This window comes from Scomber japonicus, chromosome 14, assembly GCF_027409825.1.
Source record: "Scomber japonicus isolate fScoJap1 chromosome 14, fScoJap1.pri, whole genome shotgun sequence".
Taxonomy (NCBI): domain Eukaryota; kingdom Metazoa; phylum Chordata; class Actinopteri; order Scombriformes; family Scombridae; genus Scomber; species Scomber japonicus.
This window is the reverse complement of record NC_070591.1, coordinates 20,115,336-20,129,280: the sequence shown is the minus strand read 5'-3', so window position 1 is coordinate 20,129,280 and position 13,945 is coordinate 20,115,336. Positions and strand designations below refer to the sequence as shown.

The window sequence follows — 13,945 nt, the reverse complement described above, 5'->3', positions numbered from 1 at the left end:
TCAATGTTTGTTTTTGTAAGTATCATCTTGCTCCTTTTTTGACCCCAAAAAAAAGATATGGAGTCTTGAACAGGATGTAAACCCTCAGTCTCTGAAGGTGTGCTGTGAAAAGCTGATCATCAGTCAGGAGTGGATGTTTGCTGTTTGTATATGCAAGAAAATTCAGTTTGTTGTAATAACATGAGGGAACTCCAAAAGAGATCTAAACTGATGCTTCTTCTTCGATACAGCTGGCTGTGTGCTGTACGTTAATGTCTCGTCTGCATCAAGCTTTTGTAACATGTAGAATCCAAAACTGAATGAAATGATGGTCTACCAAGCACAAAGAAATCCATGATGATGTGGGAAAGTCTTATATTAAATCTCCTATGTGAAATTATCATTAAAAAACTTCCTCATTAATGATCACAGTTCTAAATATTTTACATGGAAATAGATTACAGAAGACATTTGCGAATACATGTGCATGCATGTTTTTGTCTTTTAAAAACATTTTGTAAGTGATTTTCAGATATGCGGTAGCTGCTTTTCCCCCAATTCAAATGAACTTTATGAAGAGAAGAAGAAAGTTGTTCTGTGAATTAAATGGCGACTACCCTGTTTTCACCTCATAGTCTGTTGTGAAAATTATAACAGGTGCTTTTTTTTTCAGTTGTCCCATTGGTACTAAGATTGTTTTATATTTTTCATTTGGTCTTAAGTAGACAGTCCTGTATCAAAAGAAAAAAAAAGGAAATGTGGTATAACTGTTGCATGCAAGCTTTTTTTTTTTCTTTTTCCACATCAGTGAATGTTGAACCATGGTTGCAATGCCACAATGCCTTGTCCATGTTTACATTCTCCTTCTTTAAGCACCAGTAAGCATTTTATTGCCTTTTTCTGTCTGTTTGAAATTGCCTGTACCGTAACTTTGTAAATAATGATTTCTTGAACTTTCTCTTATTTGTAACATTGTGTTTACTTTTGCCTTTTTTTCTTTTTGACTGAATGGATTTAGCGCACTTTATCAGTAAGATGGCATATAATCTTAAAGAACCATAAGTTAAAACTGACCATACTTATGTGCTGTCACTCAGGTGTTGTAATAATCTTTGTGTCTTATTGTCTTTCTGCTTTTTCACACGATTTCATAAAGTAGTTTCACACCTTCATTAAAAACAATAACAATGTATGCTTTCAGCCTTTGACAAAAACAACAGTCATTGTTGGATTTTTGTTTTAACAGTTACAACGAATCATGACTTGAAGTGTGTCACACAGCTGTGCTCCTGATATGTAAGTTTGGGAGAAAGTTGGTGGTTATCTGAAATAAAAGTTTTATAAAAGTACTTTTTATCTCGGGCTTGCAGCATGTCATTTCAACTGAGTACTTACCTGCCAATATGATCATTACCTATGATTATGATCTTAAAAAAGAATTAACAATGCTGGTGTTCAGTCTGTACTCAAGGTCCACTTACTAGCTTCCAGAACTTTCAACTAAGCTGGTGTGTTGGTGAGTGAAAGTGTATGGTTGAGGCTGGTAAAGTAAAAAAAGGACAGCTCTTAAAACTTAAGTCAACCAACCTGATTCATAATTAAAGTTACAATGTTAAAAGGACAGGCCACTCTTAACACTACTCACAGACATCTCTACCAAATGATTGTCACACAGTGTATTTTTTTATTTACTTGCTCAACATAATCGGTCATAAAAATAGCTTTGTGCAAAAACTAGCCAAAATCCACAGTTTAATGTGACTTGTGTTGCTTTCACACAAAGAGGTAGTGTGTGCACATCCAAAATCCCAAGTGCCTGATTTAAAAGGTGAAACCGTGAAACAGGAAAAGACACGTCAAACCTAGAGTGGTTAAACCCTAACAATTTATATATTCTGACCTTAATCCCTCTTTATTTTGATACTCAGTCAAGTTTTACACTGGTTTATAACCCAAACCTCTGTAAATGATCTACTGACACATTATAGTGACTTTATTGTTATCTGATTGTCAGAAATGGACCTTCATTGAAATCTGCAACCAAAGGACTTTCTGGTGTTATTGTTTTCTGTCTCACTTTTGTGCATAAGTACACTTATATTTAGTACTGGGTATATACAGTACATTAAACAATCTATATTAAATGCATCAAATTACAATAATTGAAATTAAAATCATTAATACTAAATTATTCCATCAGGAAGAAAGATGGTGTTTGTGGTGCTCACTTGTGAATTATTTTGTTCTTTACTTTATTTTTGGGCCTAAGGTACAATATCACTGAAATCTTAAAATAGGGACTGGTCTTTCTGCAATATGAAGCATCCTTCATAAGTTAGTACAGGATTACAACAGTTTTTAGTGAGTGAGTTAAGTGGCATTAAAGACATATTTTATGCTTTGTTGATAAGCCTTAGAGAGTGCCGTTGGCTTTTGGGTCCTCTAGTTTTTGATGATCCATGATCTTGATGTTCTTTTCAGCATTTTGAACGTTCCTCATCAAAGTCTCCAGCCTCTGCTTGATCTTCTTCTGGTCCTCTAGAGCACAGCTGATCACTAAGGCCTGAAACTTCTGGTCGATGGGGACAGGCGGTGCCTCGGTCACACAGGCAGCGTGCAGGGCCAGCAGCTGATTTCTTGCACCTTCCATGTCACCCAGTAACTTCTTGACAATTTCGTCTATTATAGTTGTGGCCTTGCGCAGCGCCTCCTCCTGCTGGGAGTTTCTGATCGTGCCAACAGAGACCTCCACACACAGTGTCCGCCCCAGTAGACGGTTTGCAGTTAGAGTTAACTCTTCTCTCTCTCCTAGATGATAAAGAAGTAAATGCTGCATTTTAATGACTGCATTTCAATGATGACTGCAATTTTGGCTATCAATTATATCATAATTGTCTTACAATGTAAAGCAACACAACAGTACATTCAACACAAAGTGAAAAAATGATACATTACACTTAATATGTTTCATCATTTTTGTATTGGATTGTACAAAATTACACAGGGTTTATGTTCTTTCCAACCACCTACTTATAGTAGTATAGTAATAAATGGAATAGTGTATGTAGTCATAGGCTTTGTATTGTATTGTATAATTCAACCAACTTATAAAGTTTTATTTTTTATGGAGAATTAATGGAGAAATCAGGAAATTGAAATGCATGTAATCACATAAAGACTACACGATGATTTTACTCAAATATGTTTACTTTATTCTAAAGTATGATATACAGGCCAGCTAAAGTGCCAGCTACAGGAGAACTAATACTGTGAGCATGATGTAAACTACCATCTAGGTGGAGTAGAAAACTATCATGTTGCTTTGCTTTTTTTTGAAAATCCCCTAGGCACCACCCAACCACCCTGTATCAGCCACACAATAACCTCACTGGATCACAATGTTACAGAGGAATCAGAGCAGCCACAAAGACACAGCACTGACTGATTCAAATATGCATAAACAAAGTAAAGTCAATGACAGGGGGAAAAGAGATACACGCTCAGTAAAGTTGTCTCACCAGAACAGATGCTATGTATTTCTTGACTGTTCAGAGTGGACTGAATCATTTCCAGGATGCAGTCCCTTTCCTGCTCCAAGGCTGACGCTGCTTCGCGTAAAGTCTCCACCCTGGGAGACACAGAGAAAACATGTACATCAGGAAACCTCCAAGTGGAATAAAATATGATCAAATACTCGAATCGGGGCTGTGTCCTAAATTGTATCAGTTTAGAGGTACATGACACAACAACAACAACAACAACATATGATATCCTCTGCAATACATGCCACTCCCAACCACTTACAAGCACATCCATGTGTTGATATGATGATGTCATGTAATAAACTGCCTAAATCAATGCAATCCACATAGATATAATACAAACCTACACCCACTTCATGTACATGTACATATTAAAACTTTCTAATAGGGTGAAACCACTTTCTCTCACTCTATTTAGGATTATTAAACAGCTGTTTATCCTACTAAAACAGGTTATCTGAGTTAGTCTAAAAGGATGTGATCGCCGACGGGCATTGAATCTCCTGAGCAGAACCTCAAGTGTACAGTGTAACGCACATGTCAAGGCCTGTAAGTTCACTGTACCTTATTTCCAGCTGATCCAAACTCTCAAGCAACCGTCCCGAGCGATCTGCCATGGACAGGGTCCTGCTGAACTTGCTGCACGGAGGATCGCTCATTTTCGCTTGTATTTTCGCTTGAGCCATGCTGCTGATGAAAGATTGATATTTAGATCTTGTTCCGGAGAGAAATCCTGTGCGATCAACAGTGTGCGCTGTCCAGCTGAGTGTGGCTCCTTCGCCTACAGCAGACCCCCAGGGAGAACATTTCCAAACATGGCTGCAACTTCCTCTCCTCAGTCCTTACAGAAGTTTCCCGAGGAAGCTAGAACAGTGGTTCCCAAAATATGGTCCGAGGACCTAAGAGAGGTCGCCGAGAAGGTGTAGTAGATTTTATTCCCGGGTTTCATTTAGAACCGTTTAAATCCAACAGTTTTAATTCATGTCACTTATAATTATTGTACTTTAATCGGCTTATCTGCAGGTGAGGGGTTTGCAGCCTAAAATACTGTAGCACTCATTACATTTTCGGTAAACCCTGACTGAGATGGCTGGGTTTGCTTTTTGGCTTTATTCATTTTTATTATAGATGGCAAAAAAGAAAGAAGAACATACCAGACTAAACAGAGATGTAAGGTCAAAGACACCTGACATAACAGCACCATAACCCAGTCAATGCACCTGTTCAAACCTGAGTATTTATAAATCTGGGTTAAGGTTTCATAGTCAGATGGGAGAACTTGGAACTTTTTAGTGTCACAATATTAACTGGGTCACCTATACATTTAGTGATAGGGCTCAAAACTCTCACTCTTAAAATGCTTGATTGTCTTTACCAAATACTAAATGATTCTTTCCAGATCCATCCGCCATCCATAAATGAGAGCCCCCTTTATCTGAGAATTAAAGAGGTTTTTCTCATTATTGGGGTCATAAGAGGATAGAAGACCATATCATATTCAACCTCATACAACTTCACATCAGAAACTGTTAACATTAGCTGTCACATTTTTCAGCAGGAAGGTCCAATTCCAATTAGACCATCTCCAAGCTTTATCTGCACACTAGAACTTTACTAAGCTATTAATTGTTGCTAGTATTGTTCATGGAAACTACTACATTGATTTACACACTGGTAATCTTGTTTATTAGTCTATTGAACAGTTTATGACTAACTATAATGAAACTTGCAACAATTACAAAATATGAAATGGACAACGGATTTTGAGGATAAGAACAAAAAATGACAGAAACAAAAAATGAAGCCTAATTTTGAAACTAATCGTAGTTACAAAGGACATGCACACACAAACTGAATGCCAATTTGCACTATCCACTAGAATCTGTCACCCACTTGCTAATGTTTTCAAAGCAACTTGAGGAAACTAACAGAGGTGTTTGTTACCAGCGTTGCAGCTGTAATTAGACACAACTTCAGTTATGAAACCGCTCATATTCAAGCCCATAGACAGCATCAGTTTGGTGTAACAAGCACATAGCAGACCCCTGGTGAATGTCTCTTTAGTTTCTTTTATTTTCATCCAGGTGGGTGTAAGTGTGCTGTGTACTCTGAGCTCCAAATGATTTCTTTCCTACGGACATGATTTTAGCAATACTGCTTAAAGTGTCCACAATACACTGGATTTCAAGTCTGCAGTGGAACAGAGAAGGTAACAGGAGACACAGTTGGCAGCGTGGTGTCACTAGTTAATCCATGGCATCTTGCAGTGTCATCAATGCCATCTATAGCTCATGTATCGACGCCCTGAAGTGTTGAGTCTTTATAACAAAACATGACAACTTCAAACTGGGACCAGTGGTGATGTCTGTGACGTCCTGTGTTGATATCAAAATGACTAAAATCACAGCAAAAGAAATAAAATAAAAATAACATTTATTTAACATATTCTCAACACAAATCTTACTATTCATATCCGATGAACACAGTGTCACAAAAAAAAAATCTTTTCACATACTCAGAATTCCAAAAGGCTTCTTTTAAGAGCTTCTTCCAACTCTGTAAATGATGAAAATGGGAATATTAGTATCCAGCTTACACTGCAAACTGCAAGAACTTCAAATGTATGCTAAGAGACAACTTGTACTAACTTATTCACATCTATTTGATAGTTTTAGTTCCATTTATTTACATTAAATTTATTTTAATTGTATTACTTTTGAACCATCTTGTAAAGCACTTTATTAATATTAAAAAAAATCACTGTCAGTAATTACACACATGGATAAAGACTCACAAAGAGAGAGAACAATGTAGCACAGGCTCATATATAACGTGCTGCAGACTATCTTTAAAATACTACACACATTTTAACAATGTTATCCAACTAAATGTTTAACATCACACTTCTAGCTGCTGACCTCAATTACATGTGCATCCACATGCACGCATACCTGCTTCTTCTGCACTCACAGCCATTGCATGGTCCATCTCCTCACTAGATTCATCTGTAATGGAATACAGATGAATATATGAAGAGCTGGTTCATTAAAATCAGCAATAACCAAAAGGGTAAATATACACTCAAACACATTAGGTATTATTTTTGTAATGTATATACAAGGTAAGTTGTGTTGTAATTTTATTGACAAAAGCAGATTAGTCTTTGACAGAATGATCACATCAATTTTACAGCTTTAAAAAATGAATGAAAAGACAACTTTATATTGTATAGTGCCTGTAGGCTATACTCATCTATTTTTTTTATAAATGGTGAAAGTTACATAAGGGCTATGTATAGTATATTGCTTACTTTCATTGGCTTTAATATCTTCCTCGGTCTGCTCCATCTTCAAAAACTTCACCAGTGTTTCATCTTCAATCTCTGCAACAGCAATATGGAAAAGGAGTTAAATGCAGCAGGATACAAATGTAAAAAATAAATGTCAACATTGGAACTGGTTTACCTTTAGTTTGGGGTTTGATCTCCACAGCATCAACGATTTTGACGGCAGTGGGTTCTGCTTTCACATCTTTCCTGGAGCTCGTGCAAGGTTCCATTGAACAGTGCTGTGAGTGATAGTGTTTATGGAAACTTGGTACATCTGTAAAACTTTCCTGGCAAGTTTTGCATTCTACGTCAAAGGTCTTGTCCAGCTTCAAGGCTGGGTGTTTTGTGTGGACATGAGTCTTCATCTGTGCATAGGAGAGCACAGACACACTACAAGGAACGCACACATACTGACATCTACCATCAGCGGCCAGATTTCTCATACACTGTGTATACATAGCTTTCATTTCTTCTTTGCTCTTCTCTGAAGCCATGCATGGGCACGTGGCAGGGGGCTGACTGGTGCTTTCAGCAACAGCAGGCTGGACAACTTCAGCGTCATCCATGCAGTAGTAGTCCTTACTGTGAAGACTCTTGTAATGCTCCAAGAACTCGCCTTCCGATTCAAACTGCATACTGTCACAGAGGCCGCAGAAGTGGGAGCTCTTTATCTGCCCGTCGTGCTCATTCATACAGTGTCTGCGCACAGTGGACTCTTTAAAGAACTTCTGTGGACAGTGGCCACAGATGAACCTCTGAAAGCTGTGACTGCCCACGTCATTGCAGTGTTTCTGGACGACTGCTTCCGAGTCGAAGATGTCCTCGCACATCCTGCACATCCAAGTCTGAGCTGCTGTTGAGGAATATGCCTCTACTGTGTCGGGTTGAACCTTTGTCTTAGACGATGAGTGCGGGGTGACTCCGCTGCTGGTGGATGGCTTGTCATCGATGACGGTGGTGAGCTCCTCAGAAACTTCTTGCTCACTGAAGAAGGTGTGTCCACTGTGCACTTCCGATACATGTGAGAGGATATCTTTGTATCGAGGCATTTCCACTTTGCACTTGCGGCAGTAGAAGAGGAAGTTGGAGAGATGAGCCCCGCCATGAAAGCGACTCATATGCAGGCGGGTAATTGAAGATTCTCCCATGAGTTTGCCACACACACCACACTGATGGAAAATCTGGTTCACAGCCAAGAGATGCTTACTGGCTGTGGCCTCCTCTGAGAACTGCAGACCACACTCACAGAACCATGCTGTAACTGTATTTCTGCTGGTGCTGCCATTTACACCCAGTCTCTGTCGTTTGGCTGAAATCTCTTCAAAATCACTCCTCTTCTTGTTTCTCTTTTGAAAAGGTGAATCAGGGCCAGTAGATTGCCTTTTGTCACGAGCCCTCTGGGTGTTTTGAATTTCACTAAACCTGCAGTATTGAAGAAGTGCTCTTGCCATTGTTTGGTTGACCTCCACGTCGTGGTGGGTCGATTCTTTGTGTCTCTCCATTTCAGCTTGGCTGAGGAAGATTTTACAGCAGAGGGAGCACTGCCCTCGCACTTGTAGCTGTTTCATTACCTGCACTATCGGTTTATCCGCCTTGGCTACTGCACAGCCCTGTCTGCAGTGCACACTGAAGGAGAAAAGTAAGAAAAAAATCAGTTCCATGAACTTTTGAACAGAAGCAGTGTCTGCAGTAATATCAAAATATATTCATACATAAATGTAGAGATGTTCTGATACCATTCTTTCCTTCCTGATACTGATCATAATACCTGAACTTGCATGTCGGCCGATACCAAGTACAGATCTTATACCATTGTATTGAAAAGAAATTAACAGCTGTATAATACCAACCCTGTATGGCTGTAATGTGATTGCTATCTTTCGTGTGATGCATTTTCAAATGCTTTATAAGATTGCTGTTGTTATTGGCAACGCTAGTACCCCACCGTTCTTAGCCACTGTCAAACAGTAGGAGTCAGTGGCTGCATAGCATAGCACAACTTGCTGTGTAGGCTGATGTTTTGAAGCAGCGAAGGAGAATTGTATTCTGGGACAACTACCTTTTATGCAGGTGTGAAAATACTTTAAAGTTTATTATTAATGACTTGGTATCATATCAGTGCATGAGCTTGCGTCCTCACCAATATCTGATCCAATATTTTAGGCTGTACCTGTGGCATTTCCAATACTGTCATGAGTATCGGAACAACTCTACATTAATGGCAGAACAGTCACAATGAAACTTACTTAAAGTGAGCTTGAGCAGTCTGATGTGAGGTCAGTACTTTGTGACATAAAGAGCATCGAACATTGAATGTTGTATCCTTGCACAAAGCGATGAGACGATTCTTAGCACGTTGTGGGATGGGAACTGGCAGTGCTCTTCCTCTGGGTTCTTTAACAAGGGCAAAGTAAAAAGTAATCTCAGTTATGTTCATATAACACCTCACCAGCACTCTTTTAAAGACAGCCGTATATATATATATATATATATATATATATATATATATATATATATATATATATATATATATATAAATAATGATAATGATATTTTCACTTCCCCAAGCCTATTAATCTTTCGAGATTTGGGTAAGTGAGATCCTAATGAGAAATGTGTACATAACCACACAAACATTCCCTTTCATACAAAAAATATGGCATTATTCAAATGTCTTAACAGTCTGAAATGCATAAATAACAGACAAGCTGCAGTTCAGCTGCAATAACCTTTACCATTCATTGCAAGTGACTCTGTGAAGTGGTTTTTGGCTGACATGTGCTGAAGACACTCATCCCGGAGGTTGAAGAGGAGGTAGCAGGCAGGACAAGCAAAACACGCGATACGCTGATATGTCTGACTGATGCTGTGACCTCCAGCATTAGATGAGGACACCTAGGAATCAAAGCCACATAATGTTAATTGTTTCTCTTCTCGAATAAATCAACTTATTAATGAAATATTAAATGAGCAGAAATCTTTATTAAATAGCTAGAAAAGGGCATAAACCTTAGATTCAAGATGTTGCCTCCATGCTTCTTTAGTCAGAAAACACTGACCACAAGCCTCACATGCAAACAGATCAGATGGAGTTCCTTTAAGATTGATGGTTGGATCACAAGGGGAGTGATCAAACCTAAATAAAAGATAGATATTTTACTAGACAATATGCCCATTTGTGCTCAGAAAATGGTTTAAAGGCACTAAACCTACTCTGAACATGGACAGAAAAGAGTTACCTTTTCAAATGACCGTCGAGGAGGGATGCATGGTCATACACTCGACCACAGTTGATAACTGGACAAGTGTGTTTAGTTGAAGTATTTGTGGGGAAAGAAGCAGGTCTGTGTCTCCGTCCAGAACCAGCACTGATCACTCCCGGTTTTAGACCTCAACAAACATCCAAGCAAAGTATAAGTTGAAAAGTCAGCTGACAAAATTTCTACACACAGTAGTACTGTAACAGGGTATTATCTCATCAATGCCCCCCACTTAACCACTGCAAGATTAGTAAGTGACGATTAGTAAGTGACAACGTAATGTAATTAATCTAATTAAAAATGTACCTGGCATCTTTAACCACATATCTACACATCTCTTTGCTTCCTGATGACTTCCATTTGTAGAACTGAAAGCCAGCTCCTGCTGTCCATGAGCTTTTTGTAAGATTTGTTTCTCCTGAAAGAGAGACATGAAGAGATCAATAATGACAGAAAATAATATGTCATCTGTTTAACACCTGCCTTGAAATTACAAATAGGTAGATTGGCAGATTGACATGTTAAGGGAAACCAACACACAGCAATAATCTTAATTCTCTCTGAATTAATGTTGTTATTTATATTCTTCCCACTGGGTGGCACTGTTCCTGCTACACATGACCTTAACTGACCCCACATTTACTGTGTACAGAGACAAAGAAAAACCCTCCTTCTGTTTTCAGTTAAATATTATCCTTTGATTGGAAAAAACAAACAAACAAACAAACAAAAACCTCCAATAAGGCCTGTTTCAGGATTAAATTTTACCAGCATCTTTTGAATTTTTCTGCAAAGAACAAATACCAATTAATTTTTGCAAAGTAGTTTATACAGACGGAGTGTAATTAAGTCCTGCCCACACCCACAGGCAAAACAACTCATCACTCTTCAACCACTTTGAATTGCGTTACAGTGCCTCCTTGTAACATCTGTCTGTTAGCAAACGACAGAAAAATGCCTAAAAGCTGCTGGGTGGAGGGATATACTAATGACAGACTAAAAAACTCAGAACTAAGTTTTCATAAGCTACCGAATTAAAAACTGAGCCTTTAAGAAGATAAAATTGGACACAGTTAATAACATGTGAGGCGTTTTCAGGAACAATGAGAAAACTGTGGGATCCTGACACTCAGTATGCTCACAGGTGCAGTAACCCTTTTGTCACTGGTAAGAGAAACATCCAAATGTCAGTTATAGGCTAACTATATTTCTGTAAGTTAAACTAAAGCATTGTGACAATATGCAGCTTGTGAAATACTGGAATGAATGTGGATAAATCAGAGAGCTAAGAATAGTATTATGTTTGAGTTACCCATTCAGTGGGATCACTTCTCCAAGAAAAGCAAAGTAAGAAGAAGAGACACTGAGATAGATTGACAATATTGAGTTTGTCATTGTCAGTATAAATATAAGTCAGTAAAATTTCAATGGAAACACTATCAGAGCACTATGTAACAGACAATAAAGTTTCTTGAATCTTGTCTTTTGTATTATTTTGTGTCACAAAAAGTGTCCTTGAGGTGAGCACAAGTTATTTTGCTTGCAATGGAGATTAAAGAGAAAGATAATGGCATGAAGTGAAATGGCAACATTTAAAGGTTTAATGAAAGTCTGACAAACAACAAAATAAAAGAGGATAATCTTATTTTCATATTTGAAGTTATCATACCTTGAACGCTCTACATTTGTCTTCTCTTGCCCGTTTCTCTTGGGCCACCTGCTGCGCTAGTCTATCCAGAGTAGATGTAACATGAGCTTTATGGCGGTCGATTTTGTCTTCCATCTACAGGAAAAGAAAAGTCACAGCAGTTTAAGAACATTCTAAACAAGTATCCAGTCTATCACAAATAAATGAGACACTGGTAGGATTATTAGTTTATGCTGCTCTGTTAAACCTCTCACCATGCCTGCAAATGATGAACATCCCTCATCCTCACTATCACTCAACAGATCGATACAGTCCAACACTGGTCTGAGAGGGGCCTCCTGAGGCAAGTATAAGACATCATGCCATTAGTGTTAGAACTTGTAAGGTTTCAATTCCTGTCTAACTTTTAAAAAGGTAGTTACTTTAATTTAACATGCCAGATAAAACAGAAATGAAAAGAAAACATGATTGAATCACAGCTGTTGCAACGCACCATTTTCGAACTTTTGAAGCTTTTTCTGACTGACCATATGAATGGCCTACTCTCTAAAATGTATAAATTTCATGGGGGTGGGGGGTAGTGATTCAAATATGTGATTACACTGACTGACCACCAGAGTCCATTCTGTGTCAAAAAACAGAAACTAAGCAGTGTCATTGACATTGCTATGCCTCAGTGTGTATAGGTCAACCTTTGAACCTACTGATTTTTGTCATAGATCAATAAGCCTGCACATGACTTACTGATACAAACTCCACTTCTTCCTCCACCTCATCTTCGTCTGCTTGAACTGGAGAAGACATTTATCTGAGGACGAACAGCAAGCTCAGGTCACTTTTACAGCAGCAGCAGCAGAAGCAGCAGATTGAACTGTGAACATGCATGTCAGGAGGGGAGGGAGGGGTGTGCACCAGAAAAAACATAAATCAGACAGACATGAAGTACCTCTAATTTTAACTTTAGCTTTAGGCCTGCTGACTCGATATCAGTCAAAATTAAGAAATAAACAACCGTAACGTTAGATGTTTCTTCAATAGGTCTCTTACATCAGTTAGTTAGTGGTACACTACCAGCACGAAAACTGATCATTATTGTCTGGTTACTGTAGTACTATATAATAAATATTCGAGTATAGCTCTCATAAACTCCATGCTAACGTTGGTAAAGTAACAGAAAACATTTAAAATGTAGTAACACCCATTAGCGGCCAGCTGGACTATTTAGAAACTGTTCAGCAGCATTCACGGCGATGTCAGGCATGTGTACAACATGGTGTAAAGCAACAAACACACGACTTACTCTGGTGAACTACACGTCAAATCAAAAATCCACTAAACTCAATACAAACCATATAAAGTCTAATATGGGGCATAATTTCTTCCTTGCTCATCTAGCAGGGAGCCTTTCCTTTGTGCTGCCGCCGGTGGGTGGAAGATGGATTGCACCGGCCTATGCTTTTGCACTGTGTGTCGTTGCAGTACAGCTCCCGTCCACCGGTAGCAGCACTGTGCAGCGGAGCAGTACCCTAATCGTTGAGCGAAGAAGAAGCTACATTTCGCGCCATAGAGGGATTTGTGTTGTATTTTGGTTGTATTGGAAAGGTAACTGCCTGCACACCCTTGGTTTTAATCGATTTTTAGGTACTTCAAACAAGCTTGACAACGACCAGAAGTCTCCTCATCTGCTTTCAAAGGGGTTCGTAATATTGACTGTTATTCGTAAGGCAAGTTGGTGAGCACCAAAATCTTAAAAATTGGCTCTCCACTCAGGTACACACCCCTTAAACGTCAAGACTAAACGTGACGTTAAGCTAATTAGCTCCTAGTTTGGTTGCTACGGGCATTCCTCGCGTAACTAATGCCAACGTAAACAAATTTAAGGTGGGCATGGGTCGCTGTAAATCACGTAGGGTTAAAGTTAGTAAACAAATGAATCTGAGCATCAGATTACCTACGATTCTGCTCCTTCTCCCCTCTTCAACGGACTTCTCTTTCCTGTTTTTAGCTAGTTACAGCATCCCGAAACGTCTGCAACGTCATGTAAAAAATCTGAAGCGCTCCTTTTCTACGTGCAGTGTGCCGCTGGTGCGGAGTTTATTCCTGTTGGGAGAAAACTAGAATGAACTCCGCCCATCTGCTCTGTTTACTCTCCACATGGTTGAAAGTGCGAACTTGTCACTATCGCTGC

General features: G+C 38.8%; 2 protein-coding genes across 3 annotated transcripts; both read right to left on the bottom strand.

Annotated features, from left to right (window-relative positions):
- Positions 1–1,908: 1,908 nt before the first annotated feature.
- bag2 (BCL2 associated athanogene 2) lies at positions 1,909–4,316 on the bottom strand. The gene is made up of 3 exons (XM_053333064.1): positions 4,086–4,316; positions 3,498–3,607; positions 1,909–2,787 (listed from the first exon to the last, which is right to left on the bottom strand). Exons 1-3 carry the CDS (start codon positions 4,205–4,207, stop codon positions 2,393–2,395), a joined length of 627 nt encoding a protein of 208 aa, XP_053189039.1. The 5' UTR covers positions 4,208–4,316; the 3' UTR covers positions 1,909–2,392.
- Positions 4,317–5,198: 882 nt separating this feature from the next.
- On the bottom strand, positions 5,199–13,726 carry znf451 (zinc finger protein 451). Of its 2 annotated transcripts, XM_053332797.1 has the most exons (13): positions 12,502–12,561; positions 12,012–12,095; positions 11,779–11,892; positions 10,416–10,527; positions 10,089–10,239; positions 9,859–9,985; positions 9,585–9,744; positions 9,096–9,243; positions 6,986–8,475; positions 6,832–6,903; positions 6,473–6,526; positions 6,037–6,077; positions 5,199–5,896 (listed from the first exon to the last, which is right to left on the bottom strand). In XM_053332797.1, the coding sequence occupies exons 1-12, from the start codon at positions 12,559–12,561 to the stop codon at positions 6,037–6,039; spliced, it is 2,613 nt and encodes an 870-aa protein (XP_053188772.1). In that variant the 3' UTR covers positions 5,199–5,896. The 2 variants fall into 2 exon arrangements, with proteins under 2 accessions (XP_053188772.1, XP_053188773.1); XM_053332798.1 differs by lacking the exon at positions 12,012–12,095 and adding an exon at positions 13,709–13,726 and having other exon boundaries at positions 5,199–6,077; positions 12,502–12,565.
- Between the last annotated feature and the right edge of the window lie 219 nt (positions 13,727–13,945).

Excerpts from the sequence above, each read along its gene's own strand:
- bag2 (XM_053333064.1), bottom strand. The coding sequence starts at position 4,207 with ATGGCTCAAGCGAAAATACAAGCGAAAATGAGCGATCCTCCGTGCAGC. Across the intron at positions 3,608-4,085 it reads TTGGATCAGCTGGAAATAAG|GGTGGAGACTTTACGCGAAG; the intron begins GTACAGTGAACT and ends TGTGTCTCCCAG. Across the intron at positions 2,788-3,497 it reads AATACATAGCATCTGTTCTG|GAGAGAGAGAAGAGTTAACT; the intron begins GTGAGACAACTT and ends TTTATCATCTAG.
- znf451 (XM_053332797.1), bottom strand. The coding sequence starts at position 12,561 with ATGTCTTCTCCAGTTCAAGCAGACGAAGATGAGGTGGAGGAAGAAGTG. Across the intron at positions 11,893-12,011 it reads GTTCATCATTTGCAGGCATG|ATGGAAGACAAAATCGACCG; the intron begins GTGAGAGGTTTA and ends CTTTTCCTGTAG. Across the intron at positions 9,986-10,088 it reads CTCGACGGTCATTTGAAAAG|GTTTGATCACTCCCCTTGTG; the intron begins GTAACTCTTTTC and ends TCTTTTATTTAG.